Source organism: Pongo pygmaeus, chromosome 8 (genome assembly GCF_028885625.2).
Source record: "Pongo pygmaeus isolate AG05252 chromosome 8, NHGRI_mPonPyg2-v2.0_pri, whole genome shotgun sequence".
Classification (NCBI taxonomy): Eukaryota; Metazoa; Chordata; class Mammalia; order Primates; family Hominidae; genus Pongo; species Pongo pygmaeus.
In genome coordinates, this window is record NC_072381.2 from 55,742,625 (window position 1) to 55,768,718 (window position 26,094).

Here is a 26,094-nt window from a genome sequence, read left to right on the forward strand (position 1 = left end):
ATGTGTACAGCCCAAATTTGAGGTATTGTCACCCTCCCTAACAACTTTGCAGAGAATCTCAAAATGCTGGGGGAAGAAGTGATTCCAGGAACACCACCAGGGACAGAGAGCAGGGAGAGGTGATCTAGCACAACTTCAGAGCAGCTTCATCCCTCTGTTACATATAAGGGGGTTCTGTGCAACATTTTCTTTCCTTTCTTTGTAAAGTGCAATTCTCTGCCAAAAAAGATTAATTTTGGCTGGGCGCGGTGGCTTACGCCTGTAATCCCAGCACTTTGGAAGACCGAAGCCGGTGGATCACTTGAGGTTAGGAGTTCGAGATCAGCCTGGCCAACATGGTGAAACCCCGTCTCTACTAAAACTTCTACTAGCCGGGCATGGTGGTGGGCGCCTTGTAAACCCAGCTACTCGGGAGGTTAAGGCACGAGAATCTCTTGAACCTGGGAGGCGGAGGTTGCAGTGAGCCGAAGTCGTGCCATTGTACTCCAGCCTGGGCAACAAAAGAGAAACTCCATCTCAAAAAATAAAAAGATTAAGACCACAAGCCCTAATCCTGCGGTGTCCAATACACAGTGCTCCGTGGCCGATAAGCAGCTGAAATGTGGCTAGTCCGACCGAGAAGTGCCGTTAGTGCAACACACACACTAGATTTTGAAGACACATTAATAATTATTTTATATTGATTAAATGTTTAAATTATATATATATATATTTTTTTGAGACGGAGCCTTGCTCTGTCGCCCAAGTTGGAGTGCAGTGGCCCAATCTCGGCTTCACAGCCACCTCTGCTTCCTGGGTTCAAGCGATTCTCCTGCCATAGCCTCCCGAGTAGGTGGGACTACAGGCGCTCGCCACCACGCCCGGCTAATTTTTTGTATTTTTTTAGTAGAGACGAGGTTTCACCGTGTTAGGCTGGATGGTCTCGATCTCTTGACCTTATGATCCGCCCGCCTAGTCCTCCCAAAGTGCTGGGATTACTGGCGTGAGCCACTGCGTCCGGCCTGATATCTTAAATATATGTAGTCAAAGAAAATATATTAAAATGAATTTAACTTGCTTTATTTTATTTTTTAAAAATGTGGCTAATAGGAAATTTCTATTGCGTGGTGCTGCCTTCACCAAAATGACTGCTTCCACATGCCAGACCCTTTACGTGCCTTATTTCAAGTAATTACTCGCTGCAATCCAAGGAGGCAGATAATATTTGCAAGTCCATTTTACAGATGAGGAACTGAGACTTGGAGAGCTTAAATGGCTGCCTCCAAGTCATCCAGCTGGTGAACTGCTTAGTTGAAACGAGCTCAGGCTGCCAGACTCAACAGCAGATGCCCGCTTAAAAACTCCCCAGGCAGCAAAACAGGCTTTAGTACGCCCCCTTTCATGTAAATTGGGCCCTGTCCCACCTTTCCTGCCTCCCTCCAGCAATACTAACCCTATTCCCCCTGCCTGGCAGTCGCTTCCCTCCATCGGAAGGCCTTCTAGACTCCCGGATCCACCTCCTTTTCTAAGCCCACAACACAGAGGTCTCACAGAGGCAGGCTAGAATCTGGACCCCGATTTGACGGCTTCCTTGCCGGGGGCTAACCCACCCAGAGAAGGAACCTCCCCGGCCTCGGTGACCCGGCCCGGCAGCTCCGTTCCCCCGTCGCAACTCCCACTCCGGCGGGGGGCGAGCAGGCAGTGGCGCTTCGCCGCCCTCAGCTTCTGCATCCTTCAGCCTGGCTCGCCGTCACGCCAGGAGAGACCTGATATCCCATCTCGCAGCCCCCGGGCTGTTGCTATTTCTGCGTGACGGAATTAAGCCAGTCTAAATTAGAAGGTGATATTTCATCTCTAATTGGCAAGTTCAAAAGTCCCCTATCGCACTCGGCGGGCTCGCGGATATGTAATTAAACAAGGTGATTTCTGACTCACTCCGGGCCGGGCCTGGCTCTCCGCGAGCGCCTGGCCGCCGCCCGGCCCGCGGGCCAACGTGGCTGTCCCCGGCCCGCGCGCAGGGTCTCCGCGCCGCCGCCGCCCGCCCCCTCCCGGGCCTCAGGTGTTCCGGGGAGCGGCCGCCCACCTCGGGCGCCAGCGATAAGATCCGGCCTGCGAACGCCGCCCTCGGCCCGGAGGAGGCCCCGGGGGGAGCTGCGGCTGCGGCTGCGGCCGCGGCGGCCCGGAGCGCTCCGGATTCCGCGCGGGCTCCCCGCCCTCTCTGACGCCCGGATCCGAAGAGCCTGGAGGGAAGGGGAGCGGAGGGGGGGCTCGGGACCACACGCCCCACTTCGTCCGGGGCCGCCTGCCAGCCGCCCCCGGACCCCACTTGGCAGCCGGGCCTCCCGGAGAGGGAGGTGGAGGCAGGCCGGCTCCAGCGCGCGCCCGCCCGGCCGCCTCCTTCCCCCCAGGCAGGAATGAGTTAATGTCTGCGCGGCCTGGGAACGGCGCGGGGGCCCGCGGCTCCGGCCCGTCTCGCTCGCCTGGGCCCCAGCCCGGGAAGGAGGAGGAAGGAGACGCAGGGCGGGCTGGCGGCGCGCCCCCGGAGCCCTGACGCCGCCTGGCGGGCTGGGCGAAGACAGCCGGCGGCCGCCCCGGAAGGTGCCAGAAGCGCCTCCCCAGGAAGAGACGGAAATGTCCTCCTTGAGCCCCGGCAAGGCCTCGCCTCCACCCGCCGCTTCTCCTCCAAACTCCTCTCCCGCCTCGGCTCCCTGTGTTCCCAGTCTCCGCAGGGGCAGCCGCTTCCCACTGCTCCATCTAAGGCTTTTCACTACTGCAAAATGCCACCTCGCCCTGCGGAGTTTTCACCTCAGAACCGTCTGTCCTTGCCCCTTCTCTGTAGGGACAGAGAAGGGCACCTCCCGTGTGACAGACGCTGTGCTGGGTGCTTCATTCCATCCCCAGAACACGAGGTGTCCGTGAACATGGCAGCCTGGAGGGATGAGGCACTGTGCCTTCGACAGCAGAGCAGGCTGTGGCACCGGCCTCTGTCTCGGGCAAAAGCCGCTTCGACCGCCCACACTCAGCCCAGCTGTCACAGCGAGCTTCATGAACCAGCGCCCCGAAGCAAGGCCTGCCCTGACTCAGTGCTTGTCTCATCTCCCTGGGCTCCAGCGGCAGAGAAAACTTCCCTGGGGTTTCTCCCTGCGCCTGGATAGGATCTGCTCCCGAGTCTAGGCTCCTTATGTGCTGTTCTGTACCCCCCATGGCTGCGGCCAACTCTCGCACACTGGCATGACACAGAGAAGACGGAGTCTCATTCTGTCGCCCAGGCTGGAGTGCAATGGTGCAGTCTTGGCTCACTGCAACCTCGGCCTCCCGGCGATTCTCCTGCCTCAGCCTCCCGAGTAGCTGGGATTACAGGTGTGTGCCACCATGCCCGGCTAATTTTTGAATCTTTAGTAGAGATGGGGTTTCGCCATGTTGGCCCCGCCGGTCTCAAACTCCCGACCTCAGGTGATCCTCCTGCCCCGACCTCCCAAAGTGCTGGGATTCCAAGTGTGAGCCACCATGCCTGGTCCGGAGAAGACTTCTCTCTTCTCCTTCGCTCTCCCTTAGAATCATCCACCGCTTTCTTGCTCACCTGTCTCCCCGAGGCCAGATGCAGGCTCCATAGGATTCTGACCCACAACTAGGGGACGGAGGGCGGAGCATCATTAGCAAGGCCTTGCTTCCCATTCTTCTGGGGATGTGCCCCCAGAGCCACCTCTTGGCTCCTGTGGCTCCTGGAGCCTGCCCATGGCTTTAGACAGCCTCCCCTCCTGCTCTGCCTCTTACCTGGCTGGTAGACAGAAGGCCGGATGCTGGCAGTGGTGACAACCCGGGGCTTGGGTGCAGGGGCGGCGGGGCCCTCACTGTAGCTGGTGTGGGTGGCAGGTGCTGAAGAGGCGGCCACTGCAGGGCTGTAGGAAGAGGCCTGGGGCCTGGAACCAAGGGGGGAGGGGTTACACCCAGAAGGACAGCCCCCACTGGGGCCTGCAGTCAAGGCGGGCTGGCTCCCAGGTCTTCAGAAGCCTCTGTGAGGACACCTGATAGAGACATTTCTGGGGAGCTGCCAGAAACTGTGAAGGAAGGACCATGAGGGTCTTGGAGGGGAGGAGGATGTTCCTTGAGTGGCTAGTGCCACCGCCTTTGGAGAGAGGGAGAAAAGCCACCAGGAGGACACCGGGAAGACCCTTCACTCTCATGGGGAGAGACTGCCCAGGTGGGACTGTGGAAGAGCGCAGAGGTAGGGGAGAGGAGAGAGATGGCACTGGTCTGAACTACCTGCCCCAACGACCTTGTGGGGCACCTCAGCCCCTGACCACCTGGTCTCTTCTGCCTACCCTTTTCTATTGTTGCTGGAAGGAACAGCAAAGTCTCAGGTTTCTGGGCACAGATGCTCCAGTGAGAGCTCAGGGGAAGTCAGGAGACTTCCCCCGCCTGCTGCCCAAGGGCCCCCCATCTCCCCCAACACACACCTCTTCTGCATAGAGTTCCTCTTGCCCTCCTCCAACTGGGTTAGTTGTCAAGGGGCCTAGGGTCACCTTTCCCCATGTGTGACCCAGGGACAATGGGGTCAAAGAGATTTTTTTTAAAAAGCGTCCTAGTTCATTACCCTCAGGAGAGTCTGTGCATCGTGGCCTCTCCTCCCAGAGAGCTGAAGGCTCTGAGAACTCCTGGAATCCAGCGGCCTGTTGAGCCTTGTCTGATCAGTGTTCCCCAATTGTATTTGTTTGTAAAACGCTTTTCTTCATTTAAAACTAATGAACACCTTGCAGAACACATCCCTGGTCTTTCAGATCTCAAAGGGGACCACATGCCCACACCCAGGGCAAATGGGTTATTGCTGGAGGTGCTGGAGAAGTGAGCCCTGCCTGCCACCCCCACATGGCTTTCTGCCTTCCTTCTGTCTGTTCCTCAAGGACCCGGGGCCTGCCGATCCCTGCTGGGCAGAGCTGTAGGATGAGGAGTGCCTTCCTCTCTGGGGCTCTGAGAAGGGAGTGGCCCTGGCATGAGAACCCACCACCAAGCTTCTGAGTGGATCCAGAGAGGTCTGAGGGGCTGTCCCAGACAAGGCGGAGATAAAATGAGCCTCAGGGAGCTGGCATCCCAGACCTGGGGGCTGTGCACACTTGCCCTGTCAAGCTGCCAAGTTTCTGGCTGAGTGAAGCCATTGTCTCCCCTCCCCAGGCCCATCTGCCCTTCTCTGGATAGATTCCTGTGCCAAGACCAGCAGAGTAGGGGTCTCCATGGAAGAGGAAGAGACAGTGTCCAAGGGGTGCTGGGCTTCCATAGTAATGGGGGCGGGCCAAGGGGCAGTGGTCTTAGCCCCTTTGTGGAGGACACTTTGCCTGCAGCCTAGGAGCTACAGGTCCTGAGTCAGGGACTGGTGCTGGGAAAGGGAGCAGAGGCTTATGGCATCCATTGAAAATTCTGAAGCCATGCTCCCGTGAAAGGCTGGGGAATCCATTTGCCTCCCATGGGCTCCCCCAGCTCCCGCTCCACCCCAGCCCATGTGTGAGGAGGGGAGGTAGCTTTGCTCAGAGTGCAACCCCGTGACCCCTTCTGCTCCAACCCTGCTCCCCGCTGGGCAGCCCTCTGTGCCCCTCTCCAAGCTCCACCCAGGCCCCAGCTCTCCTGATAAGGCAAAGGGAAGGAAGGGAGGACTCCCCCTGTGGGGGGCATCCCGAGGGCTCCAGGAGCTCAGCCGTGGGCAGGCCCAGGACACTGAGACCTGAGCCTGGTGCTGGTGCCTGCATTTGAGCAGGGTTGGGGCCCCAGGGATGAGGCTAGACTGCCTGCAGGGCTCCAGCATCTATAGCCCCTCATCATTCAAATTGGAAGGCTTCTTCCCACTCAAAAACAGAGACATTTCTTGCCCTCCTCAAAGTCTCTTCTTTCTGCAGGTAGCAAGGCCTTTATATGAAGAGATTCTGGTATAAAGAGGGGAAGCAGTGTTCTAAATCCCCCCAGGAAACTGGGATGAAACCATCCCTGGAGGGCCAGGCTCCTCCTTCAGGCTTGAGTTGGGCTGGGGAAAGGCTGGGCTTGGCACCCTGCAGTTAACGTGAAGCCGGGGATGGGGGCAGCAGACAGGCCTGCGAGCCAGTTTTCTCACATCAGTCCCACCTCAGGCTGCACCATGGACCTACCCATCCTGATCCAAGAGGCATGTCCTCCCCAGCAAACCCTGGGGGCCAGGGTGGGAGGCTGGGACACCTGGGCTCTGACCCCAAACACTAATTGGCCAACTCTTGGAAGCCCAGACAGAGAGCTGGCCCCATCCAGCCTGATGCGCCACATGGCCACTGCAGAGTGACCTGTCAGCCTGGCCTCTCTGCCTCCCCTCTTCTCCCTGGCCTTTGGTCTCTGCCTTGCTGGGTGCCTAGGAGGGCAGATGCAGAAACTCACAATACTTGTGTCCTTTGTATGTATTAGGGGTTTTACAGACATTTTTTCTATCATAATCCTATATAATAGGTGTTTGGTAAACATCTTAACAGATGAGGAAACTGAGGTTCAGAGAGCTTCAGTCACTTTTTCAAGGTTACACACAGTAAGCTGTGGAGCAGATATGAATCCTACTATACCAGGTGCCTCTAGCGTTAACATGGCTAAACTCTCTCTGATGAAATCTGACCTGCCTTCCCCGCCCAGCTCCAATGCTCCCTCCTCCATGGAGCCTTCCTTGATTTCTCCAGCCCACAGGGATGACTTTCATTCTACCTAATTTGAGTTCCAGGAACAAAGACTTTTCACACAGTCCCCTTTTGTTATCTAACTCTGTGTGTATGAGTGTGTGTATGTGTCTGTGAGAGACAGAGAGAGAGAGAGAGACTGTTACTTCTCTCACTGGTGTATGTGTCCCTGGGGGGCAGAGTGACAGTCCCTGCCACAGTGGTGCACACCCCTGAAATTCACTCTCAGTTTCCCCTTCACATTCTGCACCAAGCAGCGCTGGCTTTGGCTTCCTCCAGGCCTGTGGGCCCTAACTACCTTGGACACAGCTGGCCACAGGTAGACCCAGAGTGGGGTGTTTCCTGCCTCCCTTCCCCAGGGTCAGGCCCGGCACCTGTGGGCCAGTTACCTTGGACTTTCGGCAGGACTTGAAGCAGGGGCTGTGGCGGAGGCGGAGGCGATGGCAGTGTGGGCAGCAGCTGTGGCCAGGGGTGGCGAAGCCGCACTGGGAGAGGCAGCAGCAGGCGGCTGGGCAGAAGCGGGCAGCAGCGGGGTGGTGGCCTGGCTGGTGCACACCGGTGCATGCTCAATAGGGGTGCTGATGAGGCGGGACCAAAAAGACAACAGGTCAAGGGAGACTAGAGACCCTGTGAGGCCCCTCTGCATGGGGGCAGGTGGCTGCAACAGAGGCAGGCTGGGCAAAAAGCGCCATCTGCCTTGCAAACAGAATAAGATCCTCAGAGGGTGTGTCTTCCAGCTCAGGGAAGGAGCTCCTCCAGGATCCCAGGAGCAGAGGCTCAGACCACAGGAGGGTCCTAGTAACATCAAAAACTTTTTCAATCCGGGAGGAATTTCCCACCCCCACCCCTCAAATTTTTCTGTACTTCCTAATTTTTCTTTTTCAGCAAAACAGTGTGGTAGAAAAGCCGATGAAATTATCCACCCAGGTTCCTCCCTGATCCTGTTTTCACCCTTCCCCATTCAGTCAGGGGCATGTGCTACCTTAGGAAGGAATGATACAGCAAAAAAAGCAGAGTGAAGATATTTGAGTGTCAAGGGCTTAGGCTCTGGAGTTGTGAGAACCTAGGCTTTGGGCTTGGAAGGACTCAGGGCACCAACAAGACAGATGGCTGAAAGCTACCATGCCAGGCAGAGCAAGGTTACCTGGACAAAAGTGGGCACTGTGGCAAGGGGATTCAAGAATAGAAGCCCCTGTGCCCCTTTTCAAGGTCAATCCTGGGGAAGCGGCAGGACCCCAGGGTTCTCCATGCCCATGGTGAGGGGCCAGGCAGACCTGAAATAACCCAAAGATCTCCATGCCTCTGTGTGGCCTGGGTGCCATAGAGGATTTGCCATGCACCCAAGAGTGACAAGAACATGGTCCTGAGCACCTGCAGATCTGAAAGACTTTGTAACTGGGAAAGAGAAAGGTGACCACACTGCCAGTGTGGACCAGATGGGTTGGGGATGTCTCAGCAGATGCCAGTGCAGGCAGAACCTGACAGAGGACCAGGTGTGCCCCCACGCCCCCACCCTGAGTGCCTTGGCATTCTGTAAGCACCTCTTCCCTAGAACCACTCTAGGAAGACAAGAGCAGTCAGAGCTGGGTTGCTAACTGTAAAATGGGGTGGGCAGAGAATAAAAATTCAATTATAGGAAAGCAAAGAAATGCACATTCTTTACTCTTTGATTTGTTTTTGCAACAACAGCAACTGGATAAATGCAGCTTCTGCAAGTGGGAATGACTCCCCCCTACACTATGCAGTTTGTTTATTGACCTCATGCTATGTGCCAGGAATGATGTCTTTACTTCCTCACAGCAGCCCTCTGATGTGAGTATCATGGACTCTATTTAATAGATGAGGAAATGGTAACAAAGAGAATTCAGTTGCTCAAGGTCCTACAACTTATCAGTAAGAATAGCAGGATCTGATTGAGGGATGTTGTGATTTGAATCCTTAACCGGTACCTCATGGAGGAAGAAATAAACCTCTTGTTGTGATCAGCCAAGTAGAATCTTTCCCCAATAAAAGGCACTATTCTTAACTGGAAATAATTAGAATAACAATACTTTCCATTACTAAGTGCTTACCACGGTAAAAGAAATTACCCTAGCCGGGCATGGTGGCTTACGCTTGTAATCCCAGCACTTTGGGAGGCTGAGGCGGGTGGATCACCTGAGGTCGGGAGTTCGAGACCAGCCTGACCAACATGGAGAAACCCTGTCTCTACTAAGAAACAAAATTAGGCCGGGCGCAGTGGCTCACGCCTGTAATCCCAGCACTTTGGGAGGCCGAGGTGGGCAGATCACGAGGTCAGGAGATTGAGACCATCCTGGCTAACACAGTGAAACCTCATCTCTACTAAAAATACAAAAACAAAATTAGCCAGGCGTGGTGGCGGGTGCCTGTAGTCCCAGCTACTCGGGGGCTGAGGCGGGAGAATGGCGTGAACCCGGGAGATGGAGCTTGCAGTGAGCCGAGATCACACCAGTGCACTCTAGCCCGGGCGACAGAGTGAGACTCTGTCTCAAAAAAAAAAAAAAAAAAAAATTTAGCTGGGCATGGTGGCACATGCCTGTAATCCCAGCTACTCGGGGGGCTGAACCCTTGAACCCGGGAGGCAGAGGTTGCGGTGAGCCAAGATCGTGCCATTGTACTCCAGCCTAGGCAACAAGAGCGAAATTCCATCTTAAAAAAAAAAAAAGAAATTACCCTATTACTCCATTTTATCATTTAAACCTCCCTGAGCCATTGGGATTGTGACCCTCATTTTGTAGATGAGAAATCTGAGGTCCAGAAAGATTGTGTCTCTAGTAAAACATCACAAAGCTGCAAAATGGCAAAAAAGGGCTTGGGGCCTCACTACTATAACACTTTGCAAACTTCCGTGTGTGCTTGAAGCCCCTGGGGATTCTGTTAAAATGAAGTTGATCCTAGTTGAGTAGGTCTGGGGCAGAGCTGAGAGTCCACATTTCTTTCTTTCTTTCTTTTTTTTTTCTTTTTTTTAAATTGAGACGGAGTCCCGCTCTGTTGCCCAGGCTGGAGTGCAATGTCGCGATCTCGGCTCACTGCAACCTCTGCCTTCCGGGTTCATACAATTCTCCTGTCTCAGCCTTCCGAGTAGCTGTGATTACAGGCATGAGCCACCATGCCTGGCTAATTTTTGTATTTTTAGTAGAGTTGGGGTTTCACCATGTTGGCCAGACTGGTCTCGAACTCCTCACCTCAGGTGATCCACCTGCTTTGGCCTCCCAAAGTGCTGGGATTACAGGCGTGAGCCACTGCACCCGGCCAAGAGTCCACTTTTCTAACAGGCTTCCAGGTGATGCTGATGCTGCTGGTCTGTAGGCCACACTTGGAGTAGCTGGCACTAAAGGGGTCTGCCCTAGATAGGAATGCAAGCGGGCCCTCAGCTATTTGCAAAAGCACTACTGAATTACTTTCCTCCATCTGGTGAGGTATATGATAAAAAGGGCATGAAATATGGTGACAGGGTCGTGGAAGAATGGAGCTGGAGAAGTGGCAAGGTTGAGGTTGACTGCCCCCATGGGAGAGAGAGTGCCATCCTTCTCCATGACTGCGTGGGAAGCTTTTGGGATGGGCAAGAGCAGTGATTACATCCTGCCCAGCTCTTTCCTGACTTAATGCTCAGGGAGGCACTCTTGGGCAGCCCAGCTTGCAGGCCTGCAGCCGTGCCTGGCCCTGGCCCTTCCACGAACCCACCTATGAAAGAACCTCGCTTCTGGAAGCCATGCCGGTGATGTGACTGCCTCAGAGAAGTAGCTGCAGTCTCTGTAGCCACAGCACTGAGCTGGCTGCTCAGACCCTCCTCTCAGTGTGGGCAGGTATGGCCTGGGAAGGCTCAGGCTGACACAGAACACTGATCTCCTTGATCTGCTCTCCATGGCCCTACACCACACTTCCAGTAGGCTGCTGGGAAATGAGGACACTGCACAGGACAAGGACAATGACAGTGTCCAGGCTGGGGACAGTATTCTGCAGGATGAATAGGAAGTTGGCTTTGCCTGTCTCCTTGGCTCCAATTCACTCTTAGGCCAGCTTACCTGCTGCTCTCCCCAGCCAGAGCTCCAAATGAACCCCGGATTCCAGGGCATGAAGTTGGAGCTGGATGTGGGCCCTAGGAAAATTCATCATTGACCACAGCACCAGGACAATGATCACCACCAGGTATACCTGGGTATCCACGTAAGGGAGCCTGCTGCTTGGGGTTCTTGCTGAGTGGCATCCTCTCTAGCACACTGTCTAAAGACACCAAGAAGCCAGGGCCTAGGGAAGGCAGAGGAGGCATCAAAGGGTATCTTGAAGGATCTTGGGCTCTTATTCCAGGTCAGTTCCTGCCTGAAGTTCCACAAGCCCCCAGAAGCACCCTGAAGGGGGCATCATAGAGCAAGCACTGTGGAGAACTTACTTGGCCCTGGCTTCATTCCTAAAGACAGTGCTGGTGAGATCACCCCTGCCTGATCTAAGGTCTACAGTTAACTCCTGCCTTGGTCATAATTCAGTTTAAACATCTAAGCAAAAACCAAATCAAACCAAACTAGGCCCAAATGCTCATGGCTCCATGGGGGGTTGGCGTGGCCAGGAGAAACACAGCCTGACCATCGTCCCCTTTTCAGCTTATCTCTTCCCTCAGTCTGGTCAGCATCAAGGTGGAGCATGTTGACTGTGTGCCCCTGCTCTTCCATGGTGGCCCTTGGTGGTGGGAATGGTGGGGTTTGGTTGATGCTGTTATTGATAACTATGATATTATGTCTGGAAAGGATGGGGATGGTGGTGGTGGTGATGCTGGGCCTTGGGGTTGTTGTCACTGGGCTTGGGTCAGAACTGTTGGTGATGGTGGGGGCCTTGTGATTGGTACTGACAGTGCTGAAGGGGTGGTTGCCACTATGGGGGTAATGATGCTACTTGTGTTAGTTAAGATGGTGGAGCATGAAAATCTCTGTTGATTGGGTGATGATAGAATGCCAGTCAGGTGGTTGGTCTTGAAATTATTCATGCTGCCACCCACCTAGTCTACGTTCCACCTTGCTGCCTGGTGACTATGGCTCAGGGGAACCCTGAGCTGCATCACTTTGCCCCAGGAATGCTCCATGCAACTCCAGGGCCCACATTGCCATTGTGGTCTAGGTGAAGAACACCTCATCAGCCATAGTGTGAAAGGTGCCCTACAGCCTTTGCTAGTTCCACTTTCCTTCAGAATGCATTCAAAATCCCATGGCCTGGGAGTCTAGATGCAGACCACTACTAACCATGACATCCTCTGCATTCTCTGCATTCCAACTAAAATGATTAACTTGGGGTTCTGGGACACCACTTCTCATCAGCACCTCTGCTTGTTCTGCTTAGAGTATCTGTCCAGCCTTTTGTATCTGCTTCTACCCTAATTCTAAACATTCCTGAAGATAAAATACACTGACCTCTTCTTCCAGGATGCCTTCTTTGATCCACCACTTGGAAGGATGCTCCCTGTCTCTGGACTATACATGATCAACCTTGCATTGGGAACATAGCCACATCCGCCCTTTCCAATTCCTTTAGCACCCATAGTAGTCAGGCAACTCTACAAATGCCCACAGACACCGGATGCTGAATAAGGACATCTCTCTTGCTTATACCGAGGGGTTTAGATGGAACCCAGCCTGGAGCTCCCCAGGGCACTACGTGAAGGGGTCTGGGGTAGGTGGGAAGGCAGGGCTTCAACTAGGTGGCTCCAAGAGAGCTCCGACAGGCTGGGGTCTGGGATCAGGGGTCCAAGAGCCCGCCAACTCTTAGTGGTTGGCTGAGGTCCTTTGCCAGCCTCAGGATACCCATTGCCCAGGACCTCTCTCTATCTGGCAGACCCCTGCCCCTAACCCACCCTTGGGCCTTGCAAGTCCTCTGTAAAACATCAGCCAAATATGGGTGTGCTCCAGGAGGCCTAGATGAAGGCAGCGGGATGAAGCCTGCCTGACCCAGGCATCAGACTGCTGGAGGCAGGATGAGGTGGGAGGCCAGAATAGGTTGGCAGGGGGCTCTAGGGAGCATCTCAGGGTGGATGGGCAATAGAGAGCGGCCTCAAACACCAACAGTTCCTGGTGAGATTGCTAAGGTTCCTGGAGGCAGAGGGAAGGCCTCTGCTCAGGCAGCAGGAATGGGCGCAGGGCTCTGGCCAGCCCAGCCACAGAAAAGGCAGGACAGCCTTGAGGGCTGGGCCTCAGCATCTGCTTCTAATGTAAGTGCCACCGCTCTCATGTCCTCAGCCTGTGATTTCATGCAATCAGGGACATGGAATTGGCCTGGAGAAGCTTTGCCATCATGGGGTACTTTCTAAGTGGTCAGGCCTGGGTCAGGTGAATGGGGTGCTAGCTAGTGGCTCACAGCTCAGCAGGACATGAGCCTGAGGCCTGGCTGGGATCTTTTTGGCTGCCGCTGCCCTTCCTAGCCCTTCCTAAATGCCCAGGACTAGGACAAGGCCACAGGTGGGTGGGAGCTGGGAGCAAGACCCAGGTGGAAGCCTTCCCAGCCCTCTTGCCTCCTGCCACTTGAGCAAGAATCTGCCAGGGCTGCCTTCCATCTCTTTTCCCCTGAGCCCCAGCCCTGGCCCCCGAGTTCCCTTGTGAACGGCTTCTTAGCCCAGGTGTGCCCACTGGAGCCCTTCTCTCGCCTCTGGACCAGGATCGAGCATAAGTAGCTCCTTCCTGTGAGAACAGCTTGCGGGTGCCTTCTGATGGGGGCGGGGCAGGACAATGGCTCAGTCTGCTGGTTGCCGCAGGGTGTGGGAGGAGAGGCGGGGGCATTCGAGTATTCCCATACACACTGTCCTGTGGGTGACTAAGGTTGCCCAATAGGCCTCAGCACGGATTCCCACCAGCCATACTCCCGCCCTGGGTTGCAGCTGGGCTCGGAACCTGTGGGGCAGGAGAGCAGCAGGACCAGAGCTGCGCTGGGTCCTGGGACCGGTGGACACAGCCCCTGCCCCTCTTCTGATGGTGCCTGTCCTCTCTCTGTCCCAGATCATGCCCTCACAGCCCCTCTTGGGTGGGACACAAACAGGCACAGCATGACTGGGGCTTGGTGAGGTTCACTTCAAATCTTCTTTATTTCAGAACAAGCATGCTTATATGTACAGAAGAGAGAACTATGGAGCCAGCACACACGGTACAGAAAGGAGGGTGCATGCCCCCACCTCACCACTGCCAGGAGGGGTCTCTGCCTCATCTACCCTGGGGCTTCCACTTCCTCTTCAAAGAGCCCTATTCCGGGCTGCCCTGAGCTCCAGACGGCAGCGAGGGAGCCGGGCAGCACCAGGGATCAGCCTCTTCCCCAGACCCTGATCTACAGGTGACTCATTCTAGGAGGGGATGAGGCCAGGAGCTGAGGATGGTGGGAAACTGAGCAGCGGCCCATCCATTTCCCTTGGTTCTGGGGTGTTATGCCAGCAAACCCCTCCTGCCCTCTCTGGTCTACAGCTAAGGCCCTGTGCAGAGGGCAGGGGCTTGGGCTATGGGCTATTTGGGGGGTGGCAAGGGTTGCCCTGGGGAGGTTTGGTGGGTACAGAGCTGCAGGGGGCTGGGCCCCAGCATCAGCTCTGGGGTGGGCAGAGGACAGAAATGCTGCAGTTGGCCATCAGAGGTGCCCCCAGCACAGTTATACATTGTCAAGCATCACCGTGGGGCTCACATGCCAGATCTGTGTGGGGGTAAGGAGGGAGGGAGTCCAGCCTGTCGGGGTGGGGAGATTCCAGGCAGCCTTTTAGCTTTTAACATTAAGGATTTGGGCTGAAAGGCCATGGTGCCAGTTGCGCAATTTGGCAAAACGTGGGCTGTTACGTTCCGTTTCAAACCTTTCCCTGTGGCACAGAGAGAGAGAGAAAGAGACAGAGACAGAGACAGAAAGAGAGAGAGAAGAGAGGAAGAATGAAAGGAGTTAGGGAATGTGTTCACCATTCCCCTGTCTAACAGGTGGGGCAGAGGGCATGGGAGGGAGGGAATGGGCTTGGAGAAGCTATGCAATCCATGGGGTACATTGTAACCCAGGTCAGGCCTGGGTTAGGGGAAGACCCAGAATCTTGGGGACCAGGATGGAGGGACTGAAGTCCCTGCCTTGAGTGAGTTGGGGGCCGTGGAGAAGGGACCTGGCTAATGGCCCTGAGGGCAGACTGAGCAAAGGGGGCCTCCCTGGTCCATGTAGTGAGGGCTGGGCAGGGCTGCTTTGGCTGTGAGCTCTCAGGGTTGAACCAAATAGACAGGTGCACCTCGCATGATCTCTGTCCCCTAGCTGGGCATCAAGAAGAAGGAGCGCCTATCCCCCGTGATGAGGCTTGGTGGGCAGACCTGCCCCCTCCCTGTGCTGCCCTGGCCTCGAAAAGCCTTCACTGTCCCCAGAGAGAAGACTTTGCACACAGCCCCTGCCCGCCCCTGCCCGCCAGGCCTGAGCACAGCCTGGGCACTTGTGTGCATACCCACACATACTCACAAGGTCACTGTCACAGATACAGGGCCAGGACTTCCGGCCACTTCCCACCAGTGGGGCCTCTTGGGGCTAAACCCACACCTGCTCAGCTGAGGGCACAGTGCAGAGCAGGCAAGCAGCAGCCAGAAATGTGGGAATGAATGGAGGAAGAGAGCACCTGAGAAAGGCCAGTGCCACAGGCGTCAGAATCCAGGCCTTCCAGGCTGGAAGGGCCGATCACATCCACCAGACCAGAGGTGCCCACTGGTTGGCAAAGGGCCCCATCCAGCCACAAACACAGTATGTTTAACCTGTACGGTGCTTCCAACTCAATTTAAAAATTAATTTCTGAGTCCATACTATGAGATGCTTCTTAGCAATAAAAGGGAATAGATGAACTATTGGGATACTCAACCACTTGGGTGACCCCCAGGAATTATGCTGATTTAAAAATGGCCAATCTTAAATGGTCCCATGCTGTATGATTCCATTTATATAACATTCTTGAAAAGGACAAAATTATAGAAATGGAGGACAGATCACAGATTAGTGGTTGCCAGAGGTTCAGGAGGTGGGTGGGTGCTAGAGGGGAGTGGGTATGGCTATAAAAAGGCAGCATGGGGCATCCTGGGTGATGGGAAGTTCTGTGTTTTGCCTCTATCAGTGTCAGTATCCTCGTTGTGATATTGTGCTTTCATTTTGCAAGATGCTACCATTGGGAGAAGCTGGGTAAAGGGAACTAGGGATCTCTATTATTTCTTATAACTGCACTGAATTTGCAAATATCTCAAAATAAAAAATTTAATTAAGAAGTTGGCCGGGCGTGGTGGCTCATGCCTGTAATCCCAGAACTTTGGGAGGCTGAGGCGGGCAGATCATGAGGTCAGGAGTTTGAGACTAGCCTGGCCAATATGGAGAAACCCCGTCTCTACTAAAAATACAAAAGTTAGCCAGGTGTGATGGCATGCGCCTGTAGTCCCAGCTGCTTGGGAGGCTGAGGCAGGAGAATCGCTTGAACCCGGGAGGCGGAGGTTGCAGTGAGCTGAGATTGCACCACTGCACTCCAGCCTGGGCGACAGAGTGAGACTCCGTCTCAAAAAAAAAAAAAAAAAGAAAAAGAAAAAGAAAAAAAGAAGTTGGCCGGGCACGGCGGCTCACGCCTGTAATCCCAGGACTTTGGGAGACCGAGGCTGGTGGATCACTTGAGGTCAGGAGTTCAAGACCAGCCTGGCCAATATGGTGAAACCCCATCTCTACTAACCATACAAAATTAGCCAGGCATGGTGTCACATGCCTGTAATCCCAGCTACTCAGGAGGCTGAGGCAGGAGAATTGCTTGAGCCTGGGTTGTGGAGGTTGCAGTAAGCCAAGATCGCACCACTGCACTCCAGCCTTGGAGACAGAGCAAGACTCTGTCTCAAAAAAAAAAAAAAAAAAAAAAAAAAAAAAGTGAATTGCTAGCATATAAAAATCAGGAAGAGCAACTTTAAGTCTTTGAAAAGAAGATGTGGCAGTGCTGGCCTTCTATTTCTGCACAGTAACAGTCATCGGGGCTGGCCCCCATGTCCCCACACTCACAGAGGTCCTCGGTTCTGCACCTGCTTTACCTGGCAGTCTCTCTCTCTCTCTACCCCTTGAATCCTGCATACTGGGTCTCTGTCTAAGACTGTTTGACAAAAGGGACCCACTGCTAACATATAACATATTTGAAAACCACCAGTCTAGTCTGAACTTTCCTTATACTAAGAGGAAGCTGAAGCCCAGAGAGGTCACATGAATGACCTAAAGCCACACAGAAACTCAGGGGCAGAATCACAATCTAAGTGCCAGCGTCTTCTTCCTTTGCCACATACCTGCCTATCTGAGGTTGGGGTAAAGGGGTGGAGATGGCACGAGCAAAGGCCATGTGGCGGGGCTCCTTGAGTCCTGCTGACAGCACTACAAACAGTCCTGACCATCCCGTAGACACTACCCAGAACACAGGGGCACAAGATCAGACACAGGCAATTTGCCTGTAAATTGTCAAGTCCTAGCAAGGCCTGTGGAGGCTGGGTGATAGTTTGTCATTAGTGCTTAGTGACAGGGACAGGGACAGTCCTGGAGAGTCCGATCTAGTGAGCATGCTCTACTTGAAGCTGTTTAAAAATCCTCAGCTAGCCAAGGAAAGGAGCCAGGAGAGGAAGGCACAGGAGAGAGGAAAAGAGACAGGAGAACAAGAGCAAGAAAGACCACCTCCCAGGGGCTGCTCAGGCAGCGGCACCTGGGGCAACATCCCTGGTGCTCCAGTTGTGGTTTTCAAACTCGCTAGGGTGGCAGAACACCAGGGACTCAAAATCGAAAAAAGAGAGGTAATTTTTTCATTGCTTTCTTACAAGGGGCCCATTGGCGGGGGCACCCATTGGCAGGAGGGCCCTATGCTGTGCAGCGTGTAAGCGAGGTGGCTGCAGGGGGTGCGAAACTGAGAGACTGCGCAGCAGAGGGAGGGAAGGGGGCATCTGAGAGGCTGCAGGAGGGAAGAGGGGGAGCCAGTGAGCCCTGGCATTTTGTTGGAAGAAGCTTAATGGCTGCATGATAGAAAATGGGCATGGAAGGATTTTTACATGATCTGGGATGGAAAGGACTATGTGATGCACCTTCAGCTCCTCTAGGGACTCTTCACTAAGATCAGCTTTGTTCCTAACGCTTGGAAAGATGGGGAGATGCAGAGCTCTTTACCCAGGCAGGCATCAGGGAAACATAGAGGCTGCACTTATAAGGGATCAGGGGCATGTCTGGGTTACATGCTGGGCTACATCCTGGGTGATTTCCCCAAGCAGTGGGATCCAGATGTCTCGCAGATCCAAGCCCTGCCTTGTCCCCACCCCTATCCCCAACGTGGCTGCCCAATGTGGATCTGACCTTTTGGGTGATCAGGGCCCTAGAATGCCTTTCCAAAGTCAGAAGGAAGCTGTGGCAACGACTCTGAGATTAGAGGCTCAGTTTGTGGGATGGAGGCACTATTTCAGTTACCTCCGATAGAAACTGGGGAGCCACAGCGTCACCTATACCTACTAGAGTAGTTCCCATGTGGAAGTAGGCAGAAGGCTGATGTTCAAGCCTACCTGGACAGTTTCCTAAGGTGCCTGGTCCTTCCAGGGTGGGAAGTTCATAGCTGATGCCTGGGCTGTTCAGGCCTCCCCCACCTCACCTGTAAAGAGTCCCTGGAAATTAGACTCTGTCTTGGGCTAGCCAGCAGGTTGGCACTGGAGCCTCAGATGGAAGCTACATGCTACCAGACACAGAGATACCATCAGGAGCCAGGACCTGAGAGGAGAAGAGGGCTGTGAGCTGCCCTGGGACTCTGGGGGTGGACCTTGGAGGCAGAGCAGTGATGGAGGTGAAGGGAAAGTTTGCAAAGTCTTCTTGACATGTGGATTCACACTTGACCTTGAGGTCCCAGAGCCCCTGCCTGGTGCAGAATGCCTGATACTACTCACTCAACATTCCCACTAACTTTCTCACCACACAGCACCAGGAAGGAGAAAGCACCTTTGCATGGGCATAAGACTGTGTAGGTGTCACCATGCACAGGCTTGGCAAACCCAGGCTCTGCTGGAGTGAGACACTTGGAAGCAGTTTACAGTGAAGCCTTCCTGGGGAAACTCAGCCTTCAAGAGAGACCCTGAGAATCCCCGCTGGGATTTGGGAGGAGAAAGAGAAGGTGGCTGCTGTCAGCCAACAAGATGGGCCAGGAGAGTCTAGGGGTGCAGCTTCGAACTTGGGAGTGGGGACAGATAGAAGTGTGGCTCAGGCCTCTGAGGAGCAAGACCCCTGACCAGCCTGGACCAGGGTGGGACAAGGCATGTTCCCTTCTGCTCAGATAGTGAGGTGGGTGAGCCTGGGGCCCCAGCCATGACCAGTGATCACAGACACTGCTTTAGGCTTCAATCACAGACAGATTAGAACTGCTACACCCACTGCACCCGCCTCTGGGTCCATGGGATCGCTGCTTGGGATTCAGTGACATGGGTGGCTCTGCCCATGAGGACAACTCTCCAGAAATTAAAGTCAGAAGAAGGGAGAGGAGCCCCTCCAGACCTGGGCAGAGGCTGGCTGGGTGCTTCAGAGCCTCCACTGCAGGGCCTGAGACCCCAGAGAGGTGCTGATGGGGTGAGGGAAGTTGCCTGGGACTGAGGGAGGAAGTCAACTGGAGCCACTTCCCAGGCCCTCTTCCCAGATTTCCCTAGGATGAAACCCTGCTGTAGCTGGGGGAGAGGCTCCGAAAGCTGCCTTTTGCTGAGGCTGAACCAAGCTTTCATGGGGTTAGGCCACTGGTGGAAGGACTACTCTCCCACCCTTCAATTACCCTCAAGACCAGGCAGAACAAACTTCAAGAGATGCTCCTTGAAGGAGGGAAGGGGAAGGCCAAGGACGAGGCCTGGGGACCACCTTCAACACTGCCTTTGTGCTCTCCTCACTCAATAACTTTGCAGAGCCTGCAAATATTCCAGGGCAAAGAAAAGACAAAAGTTTGCTGCAATGCACTTCCACAGTGCTCTTTCCTGTTCTGATGACATCTGGTTAATGAGGCACAAGCTGACTGCCTTGCATACCGGAGGGAAGCAGAACATTAAGGAACCAGACGGGAGCCAGGAGGGCAGGACTCTGGGTCTCAGGGGAGGGAGAAAAAAGGCCCCCTGCTGGCCTGTTGCTGGAAGGAACCCAGGGGGATTTTGAAGCCACTTGCTCTGGGGTGTGTGATTTAAAGGCTCCTTTATCAAATGTTTGGGAACATTTGCATTGCTCACTGAAGCAGCTACATGGGTGGCTTCTAAGAGGAGGGCAAGACAAGCATGGGAGCAGCACGCAGGGACAGCGGAGCACAGCGGGAGGGGAGAGCTGAGAGCTCTAGCACTTAAAGTAGCTGGAGCTTAACTTTTGTGCTAAATCAAACATCGCTTCATCGTGGACTCTCTAGATGCCCTGCAGGCACTGAAGGGTTAAGAACTGTTATTGGGACTGCATGCCATCCTTAGCAGGCCTGGGAGGACCCCACCTTAGGCTTGGATGCCTGGCCAAAAAGTGGGAGCAACTTGAGTTGGCAAAAGCGTTGGTTCAAAAATAAAATCCACAACAAGTCTAAGCTGGCTCCAGAGTCCTACTCTGCGCAGGTCACATGGCCACTGAGTGTTGGGCCTGCTGGTTAGCAAGTACAGAAAGCTTGGCCCAGGATGGGAGGGTGCCTCTGAGCCCCAGCCCCTTGCACAGAGGCTGCCACAGGATGCACTGGCCCAAGGCAGACAGCGCCGGGAAGAACATTCAGATGACATATTTGCTACCGGAAGTGTACATACAATCACAATGAGCCCTACTCCTTACCATGGAAGGCCCTAGCGGGTTCCAGTGAGTTCCAGGATGGCATGCCCCCCTCATGCCCACCTCATGCTATGAGCACCTGATGGGCCACAATGGTAGGTTGGTGGCTGTGGCCTCAGACCTGCAACTGATGGGGAAACCATGCTCTAAGACCCCCAGCTTGGCACAAACCCATCCTCATGTCCAGGGCTTGTTCTTTTATTTCAGCAACTATTTTGCTTTGAGCAACTTACAGAACTGGTACCTCAATGTGGGTCTGGACAAGGTGAGTCCAGGGGTCAGGCATTCATGTCCAGCACAGCCCGCTGTGTGCCTGTTTCCCAGTGCCTAGCATTCAGAATCATAGGGGGACAGGCCCTGAGATGAGTGGGTGGGCAAGGTGGCCAGCTGGGTGTCCTCACAGGGAAGATGCCCTCATTCTCAACAGCCCAGCAAAGGCCAAAGCAGCCCTGCCCCCTGCCCAGGGATGAAGCTGGGAGAGCCCAGAGCCTTCGCTCTTGTAGCCTGGGCCTGGAGGACAGAGACTCGGGTTCAGGTGCCCGCCTCACTGACCCAGGATGCTGCCTCAAGCTAGTGTCAGCTGGAGCCCTTTGCAGGCCAGGCTTTCCAAATCCGTGAACTTGAGAGGTCCCTTCCATGAGTGATGTGACCTGGGGGCTGCCCGGGGAGGGATGGGGCTAGAGGGCAAGGCCACAGAGCCTGAGTCCAGGCGCTTACCTTGACCTTCGCAGAGCTTCTTCATCAGGGTCTTGCACTGTTGGTAGAAAGGAACTGGTCAGGGAACTCACAGGAGACACAGCAAGGAAAGTTGCTGGGGCTCAGTGGGCACTGAGTCCCCAGGATTCAGCCAGACCCCACATGGTGACTGCCCCTTTACCTGTCCACTGTGTGCTGGGCAGAGGCCCCAGAGGACATTGGGAAAGAGTCAGGGGGTGGCCTGAGAGGGCGTCATCCCAGCCCTGGGCAGTCATCTCGCCTGGAAGTTGCACACCAAGCCTGCTGCCCACTGTTGGAGTTGGCATTGGAGCAGACTGCTCTCACCGGACTGCCTGCCCGAGAGGCCCAGAAGGAGCCCTGCCAGCTGCTGACAAACCATCAAGGCTGGCCCACCTTCAAGGGCAGGTAGCAGGACTCCCTGGCTTCTGCAGTGCTGGGCCCAGGCCCCTGGTGGCCCCTCAGCATCTCCCTTCTCTGCACCCACCCTGAGAGCCTGCACTCACTGAATTCTGTCCCCGTCATCTGGGCCAGGATGCGGAAGGAGCGAGACTGCAGGTTGGAGGAACGGCGTGCCCACTCGTCAGCCTCGTCTTCCGGCTTGTTCTGGCTCTTAATCACAGCCTGGTAGACGGGAGAGGCGCTGTCTACGGCAAGGTCCTTAATAGGGAGGCTCCTGCAATGCAGAGAGAGGCCGTGGGCGAGGGCTAGGCTGGAGCCCAGTTCCCACCCTGCTGGGTCCCTGCTCCATGCCCATTGGTGGCCCCTATTGTTCTGTCCCCACCTTGCCTTTATCCATTGCTGTCTGAGAACCTGAGATATGGGCATGACCATGCCCTCAGTGCTCAGGTTGGTTGCAGTGAAGCAGTGACTCCCCTCCCTCATGAGAGACAGGAGGCTCAGATCCCTCAGGTCTGCCCTTCCCCAGTGCTAACTCCAGGCCTAGGCCGGAGACATTTCCACCCCCAGATCCCCTTTACGGAGGGAGGAAACAGAACAGGTCTTCTTTGACCTCCCTGAGCAGGCCGTGAGTTTGGGGCTGGCTGGAGAGAGGCCATTTGGGGGACCCAGAAGATTCCTCAGAATCCATTTCCTGCCCTCCTCACACTTTTGGATCCAAACAAGGAGCTGCCAATGCTGTCACTGCCCTGGAAAAGGACTGGGGGCCCTGGGCTCAGTGCGAGTAGGCTGACTCTGCTGGGAAGTGGTAAGAAACAAGGCAGCAAGGCACGGCCCTGGCATGGCCTGTAGGGACAGGGGATTTCTGGCCTAGGGAAGTTGGGAGTGGGGCTGCATGGAAGCCACTGGTCCTCTGTCCCAGAGAAGTGCAGCCCTTTGTGGAGGACCAGGTGACCTTCCCTTAGGCTCCCAGAGTCTGGCACGTGATAGGTGCCCAAAACTCTTGGCTGAACAAACAAATCCTACATCAGAGCCAGAAGGGACCCAAGAGCCCCTTGGGTCCAGTGCCTCCCAGCCTGAATCAGACTGCAGTGCAGGCCATGGTCAAAAGCCTTACAGCCCACCCGCCCTGGCCGGAGAGCCGAAGGACCAAGCCGCCAAGCCCACCTTCTCGGAGGCCTGGGAGGGCTCAGGTGAAGCCCACAACAGTAACAGACTGCTGGCCCAGCCCTCTCCTCTTACAGATGCTGAAGCTGAGGTCCAGAGAGGCCAGCCAGCTAGCTCCAGGTTACAGCAGATAGGGGCCCCATTGGGTGAGAACCTAGGTTTCCTGGCTGCTAGCCCTGTGTCCTTTCCATTAGGGTCCCTGCAGTCACAGGGCTCAAGAAGGCTACTTCTGCCCAGTGGGAGGCCCTGGACCTATGCCTGGAGAGATGCCCTGTCCAGCAGTCTCCTGCCTGCCTCTCCCTTTCCCCCAGAGGGCTGGCTGGCTGGGAGGAACCTCCCCATTGTCCATGTCTTATACGCTCCCTGCAAGGAGTGTGACAGGGAACTGACCTTGTCTCCCAGGACTGGTCCCTGGGTCTGGCTCAGGGTGGGCTACAAGAGCACAGGTGGGGAACGGTGATCGAGGTTGGGTGGAGCTGCCCTGGCTTCCCTGAAGGCCCTGCCCTGGCCCAGAGAGCTATAGGTACTGGCAGCCTGTGGTTGGGATCGGTTGGGAAAGACCAGCAGAGGCTTCTAGGGTCCAGCCAGGGAGGAGCCTGCAGCTGCCCAGGGAGCAAAGGAGAGGGTGGGATCTTGCTGTTGCTGGGACAGACCATTTCTGGCATAGGGAGGAGTCCCAAAGGTTCCTAAGGTCTGGGTGAGATGGGCAACAGGAAGGCACAACCAGGTCTCCCTGGTCCTGGCTCCTGACTCACTGGGAGGGGAGGGAAGGAGGGAGTGTGAACTGTGCAGTGGGTGAGGGAATGTGTGGATGCAAGGCCCTTGAGCCTCTCTACAGAGCTTTGCAATCCAGAGAGCAGGTGGAAGGTGTTTGCTGCTGTTTCCCTGGAATGTGCCCAGGAGGAGCTCCCCTGTGCCTTTCTTGGCTCCAAGAGTTCAAGAGAGCATTTCTGGCTTCATTTCCCACAACCCTGTGCAAAGACCAGGGACTCTTGTTGCTGCTGTGACCAAGACTGGGAGTCAGATGAGGAAACTGCTGTGCCTTTCATGACACCAAGGCTCAGGGAGAATATATGCAGAGAAGATGGAACAGGTCCTGCAGTCCTTGGCCCTTGGCCTGAGTCCACTCTCTGGACCCACTTTCAGCTTGTTCTTCTTGCCCCAGAAAACACTCCACAGTCACCACAACATCAGGTCACCACTGGATTTGCTTCACTGTGTGCAGCCCCCAATCTGATTCATCTTTCCCCTCCCATGGGTGGTCATGGCAGGCACTGGCTCCTGCAGATACATTTCCCATGAGGATTCTGGGGAGTGGCCTCCAAGAGGTTACCTTGTCACCTTCTAGCCCTGAATAATGGCCCAGTGTGGATTCTAATGTCCGGGTCTACACTGTCCCAGTGCAGATAGGAAAGGCGGGGGGAGCTACCCCAAAGCTTGGCAAGGAGAACACAGGTATGCACCCCCAGCCTGGGCCTGCAGCATGAGTGTCATTACTCTGTGATTTCTGTGACCACAGTGACATTATTTGGACAAACCCCAAGAGACAAGTACTTGCCTGTAAAGGCTGCAAGGGATGTCGTTTGGCTGACAGGTGGGTGTGAGGAGGAGCGTGGACAGAGCACGTGGGCTGACCACTGGTCCTCAGACACATCCCACCAAACCCACACACCATCCCACAACCAGACAGACGGATGACTGGACAGACACTGCGGGGTCTACTTACGCCAGCGGTGACGCCCTGCCAAGCAGAGGAAAACCCAGCCGTAAGTGCGCGTCCATCATGGGATAGCAGAGGGGCAGCGCACACAAGAGAGCCAGGTTAGGGTCAGAAATGAGTTATGGGAATGGGGTGGGTGAAGGAGGAAGAAAAAGAGAAAAAACACGGTCATTGAGGAAGGAACCACGGAAATTAACAGCAGAAATGGGAGCACGTTATGGCCAAGAGGGTTACTCACTGGCACCACGGCATGGTCAGCTCAGCGTGGCTGAGTTAAAAGGAAGAGGAGAAGAGGACCCTTTCCAGGCATACCAGGGGAGGAATAGGGAGGGGATGGGAGGGGATAGGAGGGAGATGGGAAAGGTCCTTCGTGAAGTCTCGATTAATCAACAGTGCATCAGTTCCAAAACTGATGGGTGCCCTAGTGGTGAGACCAAATGATAGCAGTCTTCCCAACGTGCAGAAAACAGAAAGTTAGTGAAGAGCAGTTCTTTCATTATTCTCCATTGAACTTTCCTTTGGCGATTGCTACTACTTTTAAGAGCACACCAAGGACACACGTGACAAAGAAATGTTAACAGGAAATCCCTGTTAGCTCTTGGGCTTAGGCAGCCTTGTTTTTCTGGGTACACATAAGCTAATGCTTGTGTTTTTAAACTTGCGTGGTCATGTTTTCTGCTTTGAATGATGGAATTCAATCAACCTTGCCCAGAATTAGGCGAAGAGCAGCAGCTCTGAGCCTTGGGAGTTCGACTTGAAACTCCAGGACGGGTGACCTCTGCTCCCTGGTGGCCTAGAGGAAGTACTGCATCTCCAAAAGGGCCCCAGGCTCCTCAGTTGCAGCAGAGCCCAGGGAGCCCACACTGTTCCACCCTTGGGGCTGGGGAGCCTGCCATTTATAACCCGCATGCATATCATGGCTACAAGGGCTGGGGTCTGGAACAACCAAGCGCAACTGGGTTCTCTGAGACTTTTTAATCCCTCCATCCCTCTTATTACATCTGTTTTCCTGGCTTTGGAAAAAAACATCGCTGTCATTTCAAGACTTTTTGCCTTGAATTGCTAGGGGATCCTGACCCAGGGATAAGATGTTGCCCAGATTGATAATCAGCCAACACAGTGGTATTCCCAAGTAGAAAACAGTGAGGAACTATGTGTATGTGTGTAAGAAAGAACAGATAGACAGACACATTCACACACACACACACACACACACACACACACACACACACAAGGGCGGGGGAGGGAGAGACAGAAAAAGCAACAAGGAGGAAGACAGAAAGAGACATACAGAGAGAGGGAGACACAGAGACACACAGAGAGAGGGAGACACAGAGACACACAGAGAGAGGTCTGTCTGCATGAATGTTTGCATTGCTAGGATTTTTCATCCACAAATGATTTTCAGCCAACTATTTCTTTACCAACCCTCAAATTCCCCAACCATAGCTAATGGGTGAATTCCAGGAACCAAGGATGTCTTAAATGCCACTACCCTGAGGCCGGGCTTCCTGGGGCAAAGAGGAAGGGATTGCTCCCATCTGTGGGACTGACTGCCAGCAGTAGTGTGGGTGGTTGGTCGCAGACCCCTTCCCAAACCAGAAACCCAGCCAGTGTATTTGAATCCATTCTCATCGCTGGAAGAACCTG

At 54.7% G+C, this 26,094-nt stretch overlaps 1 protein-coding gene across 11 annotated transcripts in view; it reads right to left on the minus strand.

The window, feature by feature from the left end:
• LDB3 (LIM domain binding 3) overlaps positions 1-26,094 on the minus strand; it is an 81,724-nt gene that overhangs the window by 22,572 nt on the left and 33,058 nt on the right. For 5 of the 11 annotated variants that reach the window (XM_054435361.2, XM_054435360.2, XM_054435362.2 and 2 more), the window contains 4 exons: positions 21,665-21,834; positions 21,162-21,198; positions 7,046-7,234; positions 3,754-3,899 (listed from right to left, as the gene is read on the minus strand). In XM_054435361.2, the coding sequence (XP_054291336.1) occupies positions 3,754-3,899; positions 7,046-7,234; positions 21,162-21,198; positions 21,665-21,834 (542 nt within the window). Of the gene's footprint in view, positions 1-3,753; positions 3,900-7,045; positions 7,235-13,713; positions 14,488-21,161; positions 21,199-21,664; positions 21,835-24,450; positions 24,466-26,094 lie in introns of those variants that run through there. The other 6 variants (XM_054435363.2, XM_054435365.2, XM_054435366.2 and 3 more) reach the window with 4 other exon arrangements.